The sequence below is a fragment of the Malaclemys terrapin genome, chromosome 4 (assembly GCF_027887155.1).
Source record: "Malaclemys terrapin pileata isolate rMalTer1 chromosome 4, rMalTer1.hap1, whole genome shotgun sequence".
In the NCBI taxonomy this organism is placed as follows: Eukaryota; Metazoa; Chordata; order Testudines; family Emydidae; genus Malaclemys; species Malaclemys terrapin.
The window spans coordinates 29,536,538-29,550,283 of record NC_071508.1 but is presented as its reverse complement, the minus strand read 5'-3'; the positions used below and the strand labels follow the sequence as shown (position 1 = coordinate 29,550,283).

At 55.0% G+C, this 13,746-nt stretch overlaps 2 protein-coding genes across 2 annotated transcripts; one reads left to right on the top strand and one right to left on the bottom strand.

The window, feature by feature from the left end:
* Positions 1-1,284, top strand: LOC128835756 (mediator of RNA polymerase II transcription subunit 15-like). Its single transcript, XM_054025396.1, has 2 exons — positions 1-162; positions 714-1,284. The coding sequence occupies exons 1-2, from the start codon at positions 87-89 to the stop codon at positions 1,214-1,216; spliced, it is 579 nt and encodes a 192-aa protein (XP_053881371.1). The 5' UTR covers positions 1-86; the 3' UTR covers positions 1,217-1,284.
* Positions 1,285-5,505: 4,221 nt separating this feature from the next.
* LOC128835755 (probable transmembrane reductase CYB561D1) lies at positions 5,506-12,369 on the bottom strand. The gene is made up of 3 exons (XM_054025395.1): positions 12,138-12,369; positions 10,300-10,337; positions 5,506-8,878 (listed from the first exon to the last, which is right to left on the bottom strand). Exons 1-3 carry the CDS (start codon positions 12,259-12,261, stop codon positions 8,375-8,377), a joined length of 666 nt encoding a protein of 221 aa, XP_053881370.1. The 5' UTR covers positions 12,262-12,369; the 3' UTR covers positions 5,506-8,374.
* Positions 12,370-13,746: the final 1,377 nt, after the last annotated feature.

Genomic DNA, 13,746 nt, shown 5'->3' with positions numbered 1-13,746 from the left:
GGAACGAGGAAGATGACGATGGAGGTACTGTAGGTAGCTCACAGCAGCAAGGAAGCGGAGAAACCGGTTTCCCCAACAGCCAGGATATGTTTGTGACCCTGGACCTGGAACCAGTAACCCCCAAACTCACCCAAGACCCTCAGGGCACACAGGAGACCTCTGGTGAGTGTAACTTTGTAAATATTTGTAAACATTACAAAAAAAAAGCAAGCAAGCAAGTCTGTTAACGTGTATGGGGATGGGGCGGAAATCCTCCAGGGACATCTCCAGAAAGCTCTCCTGGTTGAAATGGGGTGATTTTATTAAGGGGGACATTCAGAGGCGCCCGTTCCTGCTCTTCTGACCAGAAATGTTCCCCGCTGTTAACCACGCGGTGGGGGGGAGGGGTGAAGTGATCATCCCAGAGAATCGTGTGTGTGTGTGTGGGGGGGGTGGTTTACTTGTGTTTGTGCCGCATGTTAACCGGGAAACCGCAGCCCCCTCCTTTTACATTGAAACCCCATTTTAAATGGACAACCCAATTCATCCTTGATATGGGAAATGCGCTGCTGTTTGCAACCTTTCCCGCATGTTAAGAAGGTTAAAAAAGCCAAAACACTGTGGCCTACGATGGCTGCCTGCAAGCCGAAATATGCGACCTTGTAATGAAAGAGTGTACCCATTGTTCCCTAAAATGTGTCTTTTATAACCACCTCTCCCTTCTCCTCCACCAGCTGCAAATGTTTCTCCTTCGCAGAGGCTCGTGAACATTAGAAAGAGAAAACGTAAGACGAGGGACGAGATGTTCACGGAGCTGCAGATGTCCGCCCAGGCTGATAGAGCACAGCAGAATGCGTGGAGGCAGTCAATGACGGAGATGAGAAAAGCCCAATATGAACGAGAGGAGAGGTGGCGGGCTGAATCGCGGGAAGAACAGAGCAAGTGGCGGGCTGAAGACGATAGGTGGCGTCAGCTTGCAGACAGACGGCAAGAGGCAATGCTCCGTCTGCTGGAGCATCAAAGTGATATGCTCGAGCGTATGGTTGAGTTGCAGGAAAGGCAGCAGGAGCAGAGACCGCCGCTACAGCCCCTGTGTAACCAACAGCCCTCCTCCCCAAGTTCCATAGCCTCCTCACCCAGACGCCCAAGAACACGGTGGGGGGGCCTCCGTCCACCCAGTCACTCCACCCCAGATGATCGCCAAAGCATCAGAAGGCTGGCCTTCAATAAGAGTTAAAGTTTTAAAATGCAGTGTGTCCTTTTCCATCCCTCCTCCCCCACCCATCCCAGGCTACCTTGGCAATTATCCCCCTACCTCTGTAAGGAACTAATAAAGAATGCATGAATGTGAAAAAACAATGACTTTATTGCCTCTGCAAGGGGGAGGGGAGGGTGGGGTGGGGTGGTTGGTTTACAGGGAAGTAGAGTGAACCGGGTCGGGGGGGGGGGTTGGAGGGTTCATCAAGGAGAAACAAACAGAAGTTTCACACAGTAGCCTGGCCAGTCACAAAACTCGTTTTCAAAGCTTCTCTGATGCGCACCGCGCCCTGCTGTGCTCCTCTAACCGCCCTGGTGTCTGGCTGCGCGTAATCAGCGGCCAGGCGAGTTGCCTCAACCTCCCACCCCGCCATAAAGGTCTCCCCCTTACTCTCACAGATATTGTGGAGCGCACAGCAAGCAGCAATAACAACAGGGATATTCTTTTCGCTGAGGTCTGAGCGAGTCAGTAAGCTGCGCCAGCGCGCTTTTAAACGTCCAAATGCACATTCCACCACCATTCGGCACTTGCTCAGCCTGTAGTTGAACAGGTCCTGACTCCTGTCCAGGCTGCCTGTGTACGGCTTCATGAGCCATGGCATTAAGGGGTAGGCTGGGTCCCCAAGGATCACGATAGGCATTTCAACATCCCCAATGGTCACTTTCTGGTCCGGGAAGAAAGTCCCTTCCTCCAGCTTTCGAAACAGAGCAGAGTTCCTGAAGACGCGAGCATCATGTACCTTTCCCGGCCATCCCACGTTGATGTTGGTGAAACGTCCCTTGTGATCCACCAGGGCTTGCAGCAGCATTGAAAAGTACCCCTTGCGGTTTACGTAGTCGGTGGCTTGGTGCTCCGGTGACAAGATAGGGATATGGGTTCCGTCTATGGCCCCGCCACAGTTTGGGAATCCCATTTCAGCAAAACCATCCACTATTGACTGCACGTTGCCCAGAGTCACTACCCTTGCTATCACCAGGTCTTTCATTGCCCTGGCAAATTGGATCACAGCAGCCCCCACCGTAGATTTGCCCACTCCAAATTGATTCCCGACTGACCGGTAGCTGTCTGGCGTTGCAAGCTTCCACAGGGCTATCGCCACTCGCTTCTCAACTGTGAGGGCTGCTCTCATCTTGGTATTCTGGCGCTTCAGGGCAGGGGAAAGCAAGTCACAAAGTTCCATGAAAGTGGCCTTACGCATGCGAAAGTTTCGCAGCCACTGGGAATCGTCCCATACCTGCAGCACGATGCGATCCCACCAGTCTGTGCTTGTTTCCCGGGCCCAGAATCGGCGTTCCACGGTATCAACCTGCCCCAGTGACACCATGATTTCCACATTGCTGGGGCCTGTGCCTTGTGAGAGGTCTATGGCCATGTCAATTTCCTCATCACTCTCGTCGCCGTGCTGCAATCGCCTCCTCGCCTGGTCCGGGTTTCGCCTTGGCATGTTCTGGCTCTGCATATACTCCAGGACAATGCGCGTGGTGTTCATAGTGCTCATAATTGCCGCGGTGATCTGAGCGGGCTCCATGATCCCAGTGCTAGCTATGGCGCCTGGTCAGAAAAAAGGCGCGAAAGTAGTATCTGATGGACCAGGAGAAGGAGGGCGGGAGGGAGGGAGGGAGGGAGGGAGGGCCAAGTGACGACATGGCGTACAGGTACAGGAACAGGGAGAAACACAAACAACTGTCACACAGAATGGTCCCCCCAAAGATTAAACTGGAAACCCTGGGCTTAGCAGGCCATTGATTTCACGGAGGAAGGGGAAGCAAATGAACACAGAATAAATCTATTTTTTACATCTTAAGGTGGCAGCCGACGCTGCAGCATGAGTGACAGCCATACCAGTATGATGATGATGGGTACCAATCATAATATACCATCATCTGCCAAAAGGCAAGGGGCTGCTGCTGTGTAGCAATGCAGCCCCATGTCTGCCAGCCCCACGTCCGCCAGCACCCAGCATCGCCCTCGGCCTCTTCTGGGTGCTTAGCAGACAATATTGGGCAATTGGCAGAAAATAGTACATTATGACTGGTAACCGTCATCATCGAGACAGTAGCATGTCTGCCCAGGTGGCCATGATTGACAGCCACTCCAGTACGACGACGACGGGTACCAGTCATAATATACCATCGCCTGGAAGGGGCTGGTGCAATGCAGCCCTACGGCTGCCAGCCCCACGGCTATCACTCATGCTACACCGTCTACTGCCAAAAGGCAGTTAGCAGCTGCTGCTGTGTAGCAATGCAGTCCCACGTCTGCCGGCACCCAGAGGACATATGGTGACGGTGAGCTCAGCTGTGCTGAGCGGGCTCCATGTTGTCTGCACAGGTAACCCAGGTAACCCAGGTAAAAAGGCGCGAATCTATTGTCTGCCGTTGCTGTGACGGGGGAGGGAGGGGCCTGACGACATGTACCCAGAACCGCCCGCGACACTGTTTTGCATCATCCGGGCATTGGGATCTCAACCCAGAATTCAAAGAAAAGGCGTGAACCGCTTCGCGGCTCGAGCTGTGGCGCAAACGTAGTATCTGACGGCCTAGGGGAAGGAGGGAGGGGGGCCGAGTGACGACATGGCGTACAGGCACAGGGAATTAAAATAAAGAACGGTGGCTGTGCATCAGGGAGAGACACAAACAACTGTCACAGACTGGTCCCCCCCAAAGATTAAACTGAAAACCCTGGGTTTAGCAGGCCGTTGATTTGACGGACGGAGGGGGAAGCAAATGAATACAGAGAAAATCTATTTTTTACATCTTAAGACGACGGTGCAGCGTGACTGATAGCCCTCGGCATCTTTCTGGGTGCTTGGCAGCAAATACGGGGCGGTGTATGACGATGGTCTTCAGGCCTATTGCACGAGCTGCTGCTCAGGGAAGACTCTGCTAATGTGCGATGACCCGACTTGTAATAGGCCGGCTAACAGTCATAATACACCATTTACTGCCAAAAGGCAAGCCCCACGGCTGCCAGCACCCAGATCGCCGATGAAGGCTACCAGTCTACTGCACCGTCTACCGCCAAAAGGCAGTTAGCAGCTGCTGCTGTGTAGCAATGCAGTCCCACGTCTGCCGGCACCAAGAGGATATATGGTGACGGTGAGCTCAGCTGTGCTGAGCGGGCTCCATGTTGTCTGCACAGGTAACCCAGGTAACCCAGATAAAAAGGCGCGAATCTATTGTCTGCCGTTGCTGTGACGGGGGAGGGAGGGGCCTGACGACATGTACCCAGAACCGCCCGCGACACTGTTTTGCATCATCCGGGCATTGGGATCTCAACCCAGAATTCCAAGGGGCGGCGGAGACTGCGGGAACTGTGGGATAGCTGTGGGATAGCTACCCATAGTGCAATGCTCCGGAAGTCGACGCTAGCCTCGTACTGTGGACGCGGTCTGCCGACTAGAGCACCTAGAGCATTTTATTGTGTGGACATACACAATCGGCTGTATACAACCGATTTCAATAAAACCGGCTTCTATAAATTCGAACTAATTTCGTAGTGTAGACATACCCTGAGAAAGCAGCAGCTTTATACAGGTTTCCATTCCAACACAAAGCAGGGACAGTTCGGTATTTGTATAGTGCCCAGAGGCCCTCCCCGAGGTAAGCGCCGCATTGTGCGAGGTGCTACAGACATGTAGGGCACAATCCTGGTGCGTGGCCTTGCACTAAGGAAAAGCCCAGTCCAGATTCTGACTGGTTTGGTCGGCAATGCTGCAGGGAGACAGCCGGGTCGGGTTCTCCAGCTCCCATGCAGTGGCAAGTTCCTTCCACTGGCTCTCAGCTGGAGTGCAGCTGTACATACACGTTTCACGTCCCCAGCACCCAAAGCCTGAGTTCACGGGGTGGGGTGGGCATGGCTGTCCCATGTCACACCGGGAAGCACCCAGCATGTGGAAGGCTCCATATAACCAGAAAGGAACGTGGCTGTCAGCATTCAGGATTGAATCATAGAATATCAGGGTTGGAAGGGACCTCAGGAGGTCATCTAGTCCAACCCTCTGCTCAAAGCAGGACCAACCCCCACTAAATCATCCCAGCCAGGGCGTTGTCAAGCCTAACGTTAAAAACCTCTACGGAAGGAGATTCCACCACTTCCCTAGGTTCCCTAGCATTCCAGTGCTTCACCACCCTCCTAGTGAAAAAGTTTTTCCTAATATCCAACATAAACCTCCCCCACTACAACTTGAGACCATTACTCCTTGTTCTGTCATCTGGTACCACTGAGAACAGTCTAGATCCATCCTCTTTGGAACCCCCTTTCAGGTAGTTGAAAGCAGCTATCAAATTCCCCCTCATTCTTCTCTTCTGCAGACTAAATAACCCCAGTTCCCTCAGCCTCTCCTTATAAGTCATGTGTTCCAGCCCCCTAATCATTTTTGTTGCCCTCCGCTGGACTCTTTCCAATTTTTTCACATCCTTCTTGTAGTGTGGGGCCCAAAACTGGACACAGTACTCCAGATGAGGCTTCAATGTTGAATTGTACTTCATTAGTTCCCTGAGATGGAAGACATTCCCACCGCCAAGCGGCAGGCAAAGCCAATGCCTTTAGCCCACAGGGCAGGGACTTGGCCCAGCTTTTTGGACCCATAACACAACAGAGAGAGGGGATTCAGTTGGGTTAAACAAGCCAGAACCACTCAGAAAGCAGCTAAAAGGAGGAATGTCCTGAGCTTGGGAAGTGCAAGGATTGCTCCTGCCAGCTTCACAAGGTTAATCCAGAGTGACACTGCAGGTGGAGTTTCAGAAAGAGGAGTGAGTCCTCGGGGAGGGGAAGGATAGCTGGCAACCAAACCCTGAGTGCACAAAAGAATCTGCACGCTTTTTCATTTTCCAGTCGAGTGGGACTGAGCAGAAGACGGCACAAGGGTTTCAGCAGCACGTTCACAGCAAGAGCCATCAAAGGGTATCACAGCCCTTCCATGGGTCTCCACCCCGCTAGCACATCTGCCTTGCCCCTGCTGCCACCCCCACCCATGCAGTGATAGTCTGCTCATTGCATGTGTCCCCACACTAGCATAGTAGCTGATCCTCAGGAAGGATAGCAGCCTAGCAGAGCTACTCTTTAGCCAGGGCTGCGGTGCTGAGGGTCCCAAGTGAAAACTCCACTGGTGATGCATACAGGGAGGTGTGGGGGGCATGACATTGGACATTCTGTTGGTGCAGTGCCAGCTAGTTAGCACCTCAGGCTCCTGTTCTCTGCTGTGGTCCTTCACCCCCTCCACAACTGCCCCACCCCAACAACTATTCACGAAAGAAGGGGCTAAATGTGTGATTTAACCAAGCACTCCGTCCAAACAGGGGCCTCTCCCCAGAGCTGTGCAGGTTCCTTGGATGCCGGTGAGACAGCAGCGGAGGAAAGGGAAGAGGGTGAACAGGCAGCACCCCCAAAAGGAAAATGCAATGCAAGCCAGTGGGACACTTTCCCTGAGATACTGGAGACAGACGCCAGCCGCAAGTCCTGCCATTGAAATGGTTAAACATGGGAACAGTGTGAGTCCATCAGCTCCCACCCCAAACATGGACCTAGGAGCTTTGCTGCTGACTAAGGCTACGTCTACACTATGGGGACTATAGCAACACAGCTCCATCACCGCAGCAATGCCAGCACACACCCGCAGTGTCAATGCAGCCTGCAGACGGAAGGGGCTTTTCCATTGGCATAGGAACACCACCTACCCCAGTGATGGTAGCTAGCCTGATGAAAAACTGCTTCTGTCACCCCAGCTGTGTCAACATCGGGGGTGCGGTCAGCACAGCCATGGCGCTCGCAAGCTCTGGAACTATGCTGACCTAAATTTTCAGTGGAGCCCAGGTCCAAAGCCCAAGTCATTGCGAGTTACGAAGCCCCCACAGCTAGTAAACCTACCCCTGGGCTACACCTGCAAAGCCATCCCCAGCCCATGAAAACCCCAGGGACACTGCAAACTTGGTTCTTTCCCATTATAACCCGCTGAGCTAACCCATGGCCTCTGCCCCAAAGTGACACGCAGATACAGACCTGCCACTGCAGCAGGGGACAATCAAGAGCAGAAGTCAAGTGCTGCAACTGGCCTTTGAAACAGCCGCTTCTCTGAGGGGGCTTCACAGGACGTGGAGGGTGCCAAGCAACCACCTCCCCAGGATCCCCCCACCCCATCCTTGGCTAAAGTTAACTCAGTGTTTGTCAAAGAGACCATGCAGAGCCAAGACCTTTGCTTACCCACTGGATGGGTACAGCCTGGGCAGCAATAGTGCAAGTTTCCACACCCAATGCCACCTGTCTATGGTGCTACCCTCACCATAGGATCTAGGTGCTTACCCGCATACATCAGGCATAGCTAGACCACCAACTCATTTCACACAGGCCCATTTCACACCCCACATTGGCGAGAATCCAGGCAAAAGGCCCCATATCCTTCCAACTGCTCCCTCAGCCTGCTGGGCCCTTGGGGGGGGGGGCCCAACTATCACAAAATCCAACCCTCCTGCCTAGGAAAAGCCTGGGGCTCTGTGAGGTCCTGCATGGGACAGGGCTGGGGGGCATCACAGGGGGAGAGGGCAACGGGAAGCCCAGAGTAACATTAGGAACAATAATTAATCCAGTTTGAAGAGAACCTGGGACCTATTGCACCCAGGAGCTCTTCTGCCTCATTTACAATCCCAGCAGCCCTAGGGGTTGAACAACAAGCAGAGATGGCCAGTGGAGTTCTGCCTGCAAAGATGGGCCAGGGCTTTGCACCCAAAAGCAAAGGAACTCATCCAGGGGCAGGACCAGCTGAGCTGCAGTGCTAAGGGGCAGGGACTCCAGTGTGAGCCAGGAGCTTGAAATCGAGCCCTGGGTCCAAAACCTGAACAAAAAGACATTAAGTGTATCTTAGCTGTGATCCGCCAGCTCAGGACCTACGCCCACAGGGCAGCTCTGCTCAAAACACAAGGGGAAATGCTCATTAGTACAGGGAGTGAAGGGACTAGCCACAATGCACCCGTGCACTGTGGAACGAAGGCAGAAGGGCAGGCAGGAGCTCAGACCCGGGGGGGTGGGCAGGCTGGAATTCAGACCGGGGGGGGGCGGTCGGGGGGAGAAGAGAGGGGGATGGGCAGGTGGGAGCTCAGACCTGGGGTGGGAAGAGGCACAAGGAGAAGGGGAGGCCGGAGTTCAGACACGCACCCTTTTCTTCGGTAAGTGAACGCCCGTGGTCTGGTTCATGATCAACAGGGTAGGGTAGAAGGGCAGTGCCAGGCAGAAATACCAAGCTACCCCTTTGATCTGTGCTTGGAACCAGTCAGAGCAAATCCCGAGGACTACAGTGAAGGTGGCCAGCAGACACACAACCAGGCCACATGTGACATGGTACAGCCTCAGCCGTGCCACAGAGGAGATCCTCAGCAGCTGGGGGAAGCGCAGGCTAAGCCCGCACAGAGCCTGCCCGCAGGTGGCAGCCAGAGTCAGGACTCCCAGGAGGCTATGCCAGGAAACCAAGTGCGGGTGCTCGCTCCGATTCTTGCTGGAGATGATGAAGGCCAGGCCCAGCGTGGCAGCCACAACCACTAGCGTCTGCGCGGTCCAGTGCAGCCACACTTTCACCTGGCGGGAGCAAAGGCAGAACGGCGAGTTCTCGGGCGAGAAGAGCAGGATGGCTTCGGGTAGGCAGAGGCAGAACTGGGGACACAGGAGACCATTAGCAACACAAGGCCCGGCTGCCCCCCACCCTGCCCAGCAGGAACACTGGCCAAGGACCCTGAGTGGGACAGCACGTTAGCCCAGAGACAGAAGAGCACAAGGGGCCTTTAGGGGTAGAAGGAAAAGTTCACACTTCCAGCCATGAGCCACTACCGTGGGTAGAGTCATGAGATCGCCACCACCAGTGACGAGAGGGCTCAGCGTACATAAGGGGGGACTGGGAAACTTGGCCTTGTCCCTGTGAGTTAGTTCAATCCTAGCAAATCATGCACACTCCTGCTCCCATCATCAGCGTCAGGGCTTTGCAGGGCAGGTCGACGCTGACGCAGCGTTAGCATGTCACATGCGGACGCTACACCCACCTCCAGCCTCTTTCCAGGGGTTGTTTTGAATCTAAAAAGCCCCCTATTGCATATTCCTGGGGACTTTCGAGACCTTCCTCCCACTCCAGTGGAGCTCAGGTGGGATACGCTCCTGCAGCCCCCATGTTTCTATTCTGCGGGGTGGGGGGAGATAAAGGTCAGAAGCAGGGCATTCCAGGCTCGAATACGTGTCCCACTTTTTATTATTATTTTTAAACCTTCAGGGCATGTTGCAGGATCCAGCTATTCCCTAAGGCCTGTCATGGGAAGAGGGTTTTCTCGGGGGTTAGAATTTGCCTTTTCGTTGTTTTCATTTAGCTATGCTTTTAAACTAGTGTAAATGTGTTTGATAAACTGGCCACCAGTTACAATTTTCCAGTCAAAATAAATAATTCTCATCTATTTCATATATAGTGGAAACCATCTTTAACTCCTGGCAGTGTAAGAGGATCTTGCCTCCCACTGTACATTCAGAATTCCCAGATACACTTCTCTTACTGATGTTCACAAGCTTCCCACTCTGCTCCAAACGAGATCCCTTCACCCCTGAACCCTCGCTCTCAGCCATTGGCACAGCAGCTTTCACTCCAAACTGACACTGAACCACATCTGGAATCAGCCATTTGCGCAGGGCTAAGAACTACTGTTTGGGGGCATCTTGCCAATCAGGAGAGCACCTACTTTAAAGATGTGGGGAATAAATTCATTGTTGACACCAGATCAAATGCTCTAAAGTCTGCGCTTCTCTCCAACCACCACATCCACCGACTGAAACACTGGAAACCAGACCTCGGGAGTGAATGGGAGCCAGCTAGGACACGCAAGTACTCAGGAAGATAGCACTTGCTGCAATGGATCATGGGCTGAATCCGACAAGGACAAATGAGTGCATGCTGCTAAGGGTGGCTCCATCTGCACGAGTGGGACCCCAGGGGAGGGAAGCCAGAGCTACCTGCTAACGTCTCCAAAAGCAAACCAAAGCAGCTATAAACCCGGGGACATTTCTAGTAGATAAACAGAAAAAAAAAATAAACTTACCGCTATAGACATAAAGACAGGGTGCCAAGAAAACAGACCTGGAAAGGAAAGAGTCAACACTTCGGGTTGGGGCAACACTTAGCACTAAACAGGAAATGATGCTTCATTCACCCATTCTGTACCGGAGCACTTCTTATCACCATTACATTTCCTCTCCCCTGGCTGTGGAGCCTGATGGGGACAATCAAGCATGGAGGGTGCACTGAACTATCTGGTGCTCTGGTCTGAATCCTGTTTTCCTGATGGATTTGGGAAGGCCTGTGGAATACAGCATTTCAGTCCCTTTCTCCCCACCCCCACCCCCACCCTTGGCAATGTTTATTTCTATCCTTGGAGAGAATATCCCTTCTCAGAATTAATCAGTGGTTCTTAAAAACGACTGCGTGTTCAAACTGAGCGGAAGCCAAGATGAGTGCAGCCTTTTAAACAATGTTACATTGACCAGAGTCTTTGCACTGCAGCTTTTCCCAGATACATCCCATTTCACACTCAACTTCTCCTGCCCTCCCCACCCCCCCCCCCACATGGACCCAGGGCCGGCTCTGGCTTTTTTGCCACCCTAGGCAAAAAAGCCACCCGCCGCCCCCCCCCGCCAGCGCGGCAGGGGAGGGCGGCGAGCCCTCCACGGCTCTGCTCTCCCCGGCGGCCAGAGCGCCGGGAGGAGGGCGGAGAGCCCCCGGCAGCCAGAGCGCCGGGAGGAGGGCGGAGAGCCCAGCTGGGGCTCTCCACTCTCCCCGGCGGCCAGAGTGCCGGGAGCAGGGCGGGGAACCCCCGGTGGCCGGAGCGCCGCGGGGAGGGCGGCGAGCCCAGTCGCGGCCCCGCTCTCGGGCAGGAGCGCCCCGCCCCGCCGCGCCGCCCCCCTCCAGGCGCCGCCCCAAGCACATGCTTGGTGGGCTGGTGCCTGGAGCCGGCCCTGCATGGCCCTTTTCTAACAGCAGAGAGTTGACCCAAACACAGGGAATGCTGAAACTGACATGCTGGGAAACTTCATAGATGCTGAAAAACTAAGTGGTCCATAATTTCACACTTCCTCTTTCTCCTCCCACTCTCCGCTAGGTCCCTCCGCACTTTAAAAGCCAGTGTCACCCATCTTCGTGAAAAGGAGCGACTGACAACACCGTGGAGAGCAAGAAATAAAACTGCTGGCTCCTGCTCTCCAGCCCCTGGCTCCCTCTCCCAGGGGCGAGAGGAGACATGCACATGGGTAATGCTGGGACAGGAAGGGCTCTGGCCAGTCCCAGGAAGGACGACACCCCATTTCAGAGACCCAGGACAGGGAGGATGTTCTCCACAGTGGAAGAGGGGTCCGGAAGGGGGTTGGGAACTGACTCAGTGCAGACCCCAATGCCCCAACACGGGGGCACTGTACTATAGGGAGCAGGGTGGAGGCTTGGGAGAGGGTGCTCAGTTGCTCTGTAGCCCACTTACCAGTAATTACTAAGAGGGAACCCCTGACTCTGGCCCTGCGTTCCCCGCCCTCAGCCTACTGCATCCCTAAAGCCCCATCACTTCCTCTCCCACCACACCTCCTCTGGCCCCTGCACCCTCCATCGCCCCCCATCCAGCTTCACCCCAACACTCACCTGGGCCCACCCAGCCTCCCGCCCAGTTCATGCCTCCCCTCCCCTGGCTCCACACTCCATCCCTGCCCCTCCACAAACCCCCATCAGCCCCCTCCCCAGACCAGCCTCCCCTACCCCCCTTAACCCTTTCTCCAGCCAGCCCCTCCACTGACCTCCTCAAGTCCCTGCCCCCCTCAAGTCCCTCCCCAAACCATGCCTCCCCTACCCCAGCCTCCGCCCCTTAACCCTTCTCCCCTCAGCCCCCACCCCACTTACTGGTGCCGGGTCGGGAGAGCAGCAGTAGGAAGAGGGTGAGGCCCAGCGCCACCAGGTGCGCCAGGAGCCCGGTGCCACGCCGCAGCCAGCGGGAGACGCGGGACTCAGGGGACCCGGCCTGCATGGCAGGACCGGGGGCGGCCCCCGCCCCAACGACACCAGCCTGCGAGGGGTGGGGAGGGGCCGAGGGCGTGAGACGTGGCCGGAGGGGAGAGGGAGGGGTGGAGCTAGAGGGGGGGGAGAGGGAGGAGTGGATGGGAGAGGGCGGGGTTAAAGGGGGCAGAGGGAAGAGGGAGGGGCCAGAGGGGTGGAGCTAGAGGGATCCAGGGGGGCTGGAGGGAGGATCTGGAGAACTGAAATCCTACTGGTGGAGCCACTCTTTCTCCCAAGAGCCTTGACCCTAGACCACCTCCCTTTGGGTTCATGGGGCGCAGCCCATCTTCTAGGAGGGCAGTCAGCCTGGAGGCCAAAGCCCCATCGCCCCTTTGGGCTGGCATCGCTCTGGGGCCGGTTCCCTGCTGTGCCGGCTGGCAGCCAACATAGGCCAGGACCCCAAAGGGGGCAGCTCCATAGGTGTTTAAGACCCACGCCCACACCCCAGCAGTATGAATTCAGCCTTCCCACACAGGGACATCACCCAGGGCTCCTGGGCTGCCCCGTGTCCTGTGGGCACACTCTGCTGCCCTATGGCTAGCAGAATGAGGCTGGGGAAACTCCACAAAGAGGGATCTGGTCACAGACACTTGGAGGAATGGATGTTGAGGGCTTTTTCTAAACCACTGCCCTGCCTGCCCATTCTTGGGCAAGGATCAACTGACTGCTTCCTGCAAGCCTGCTCCAGACAGGCCTTTCCTCACTCCCACAGCAGAAGGACTGCTGTTCTCATGCGCAGGGCTGGCAGCGCTGCCTACCATTCAGGTTGCTGGACGTTTCCCATTATAAAAGGCTATTTTCAGTTGCTTATAACTTTGCCAAACTTTAACCAATTGGGCTGAAATTTTCCATGCTGGGTGTCTGCTCCAAGCTGATTTTTGTGGGGGATGAGGGAGGATTTCAGACAAAACAGTTCAGCTGCTTCTGAGATGAAGGCTAGTGAAAAATACCTTGTTTTTCCCACGTTAAAAAATTCTGAGCCTCTTTTTGGAAAGCTCTAGCACCTCCCTGCTTTGGGACAGGGACTTGAAGTTTGACAGGGTGTTAGAAATGTGCCTTTTGCCATCCCTGGAGAAATCTGCCCATATTTGGCCAAGTTATGAGCATCTGAAAAACTGCGGTTTGCACATGCTCAGCTGAGACTTCGATTTTTGCAGCTCAGTTCTCCAAAGATTCTGGCTGCACTGGGTCCACTCCAGGCTGGGCCTCACAAGCACTTTCCCTGCACGTGCAGTTCTGGGTTGCTGTGGGTCATGCCAAGGCCCAGCCAGGGTGCCCGAACTGAGAGCCAGGAGCCAGTCTCCTGTGCTCTCAGTGACCCCCCCTGGCTGGGTCCAGGCAGCTTGGAGGAGGAAGCTGCCTGATATGAACGCAGAGGGAACGAGAGCGAGAACTGTGAGCTGGGGCTGGGGAGAGCAGATTGAGGCTATGTCTACGCTGCACACCAGCGTCGGCA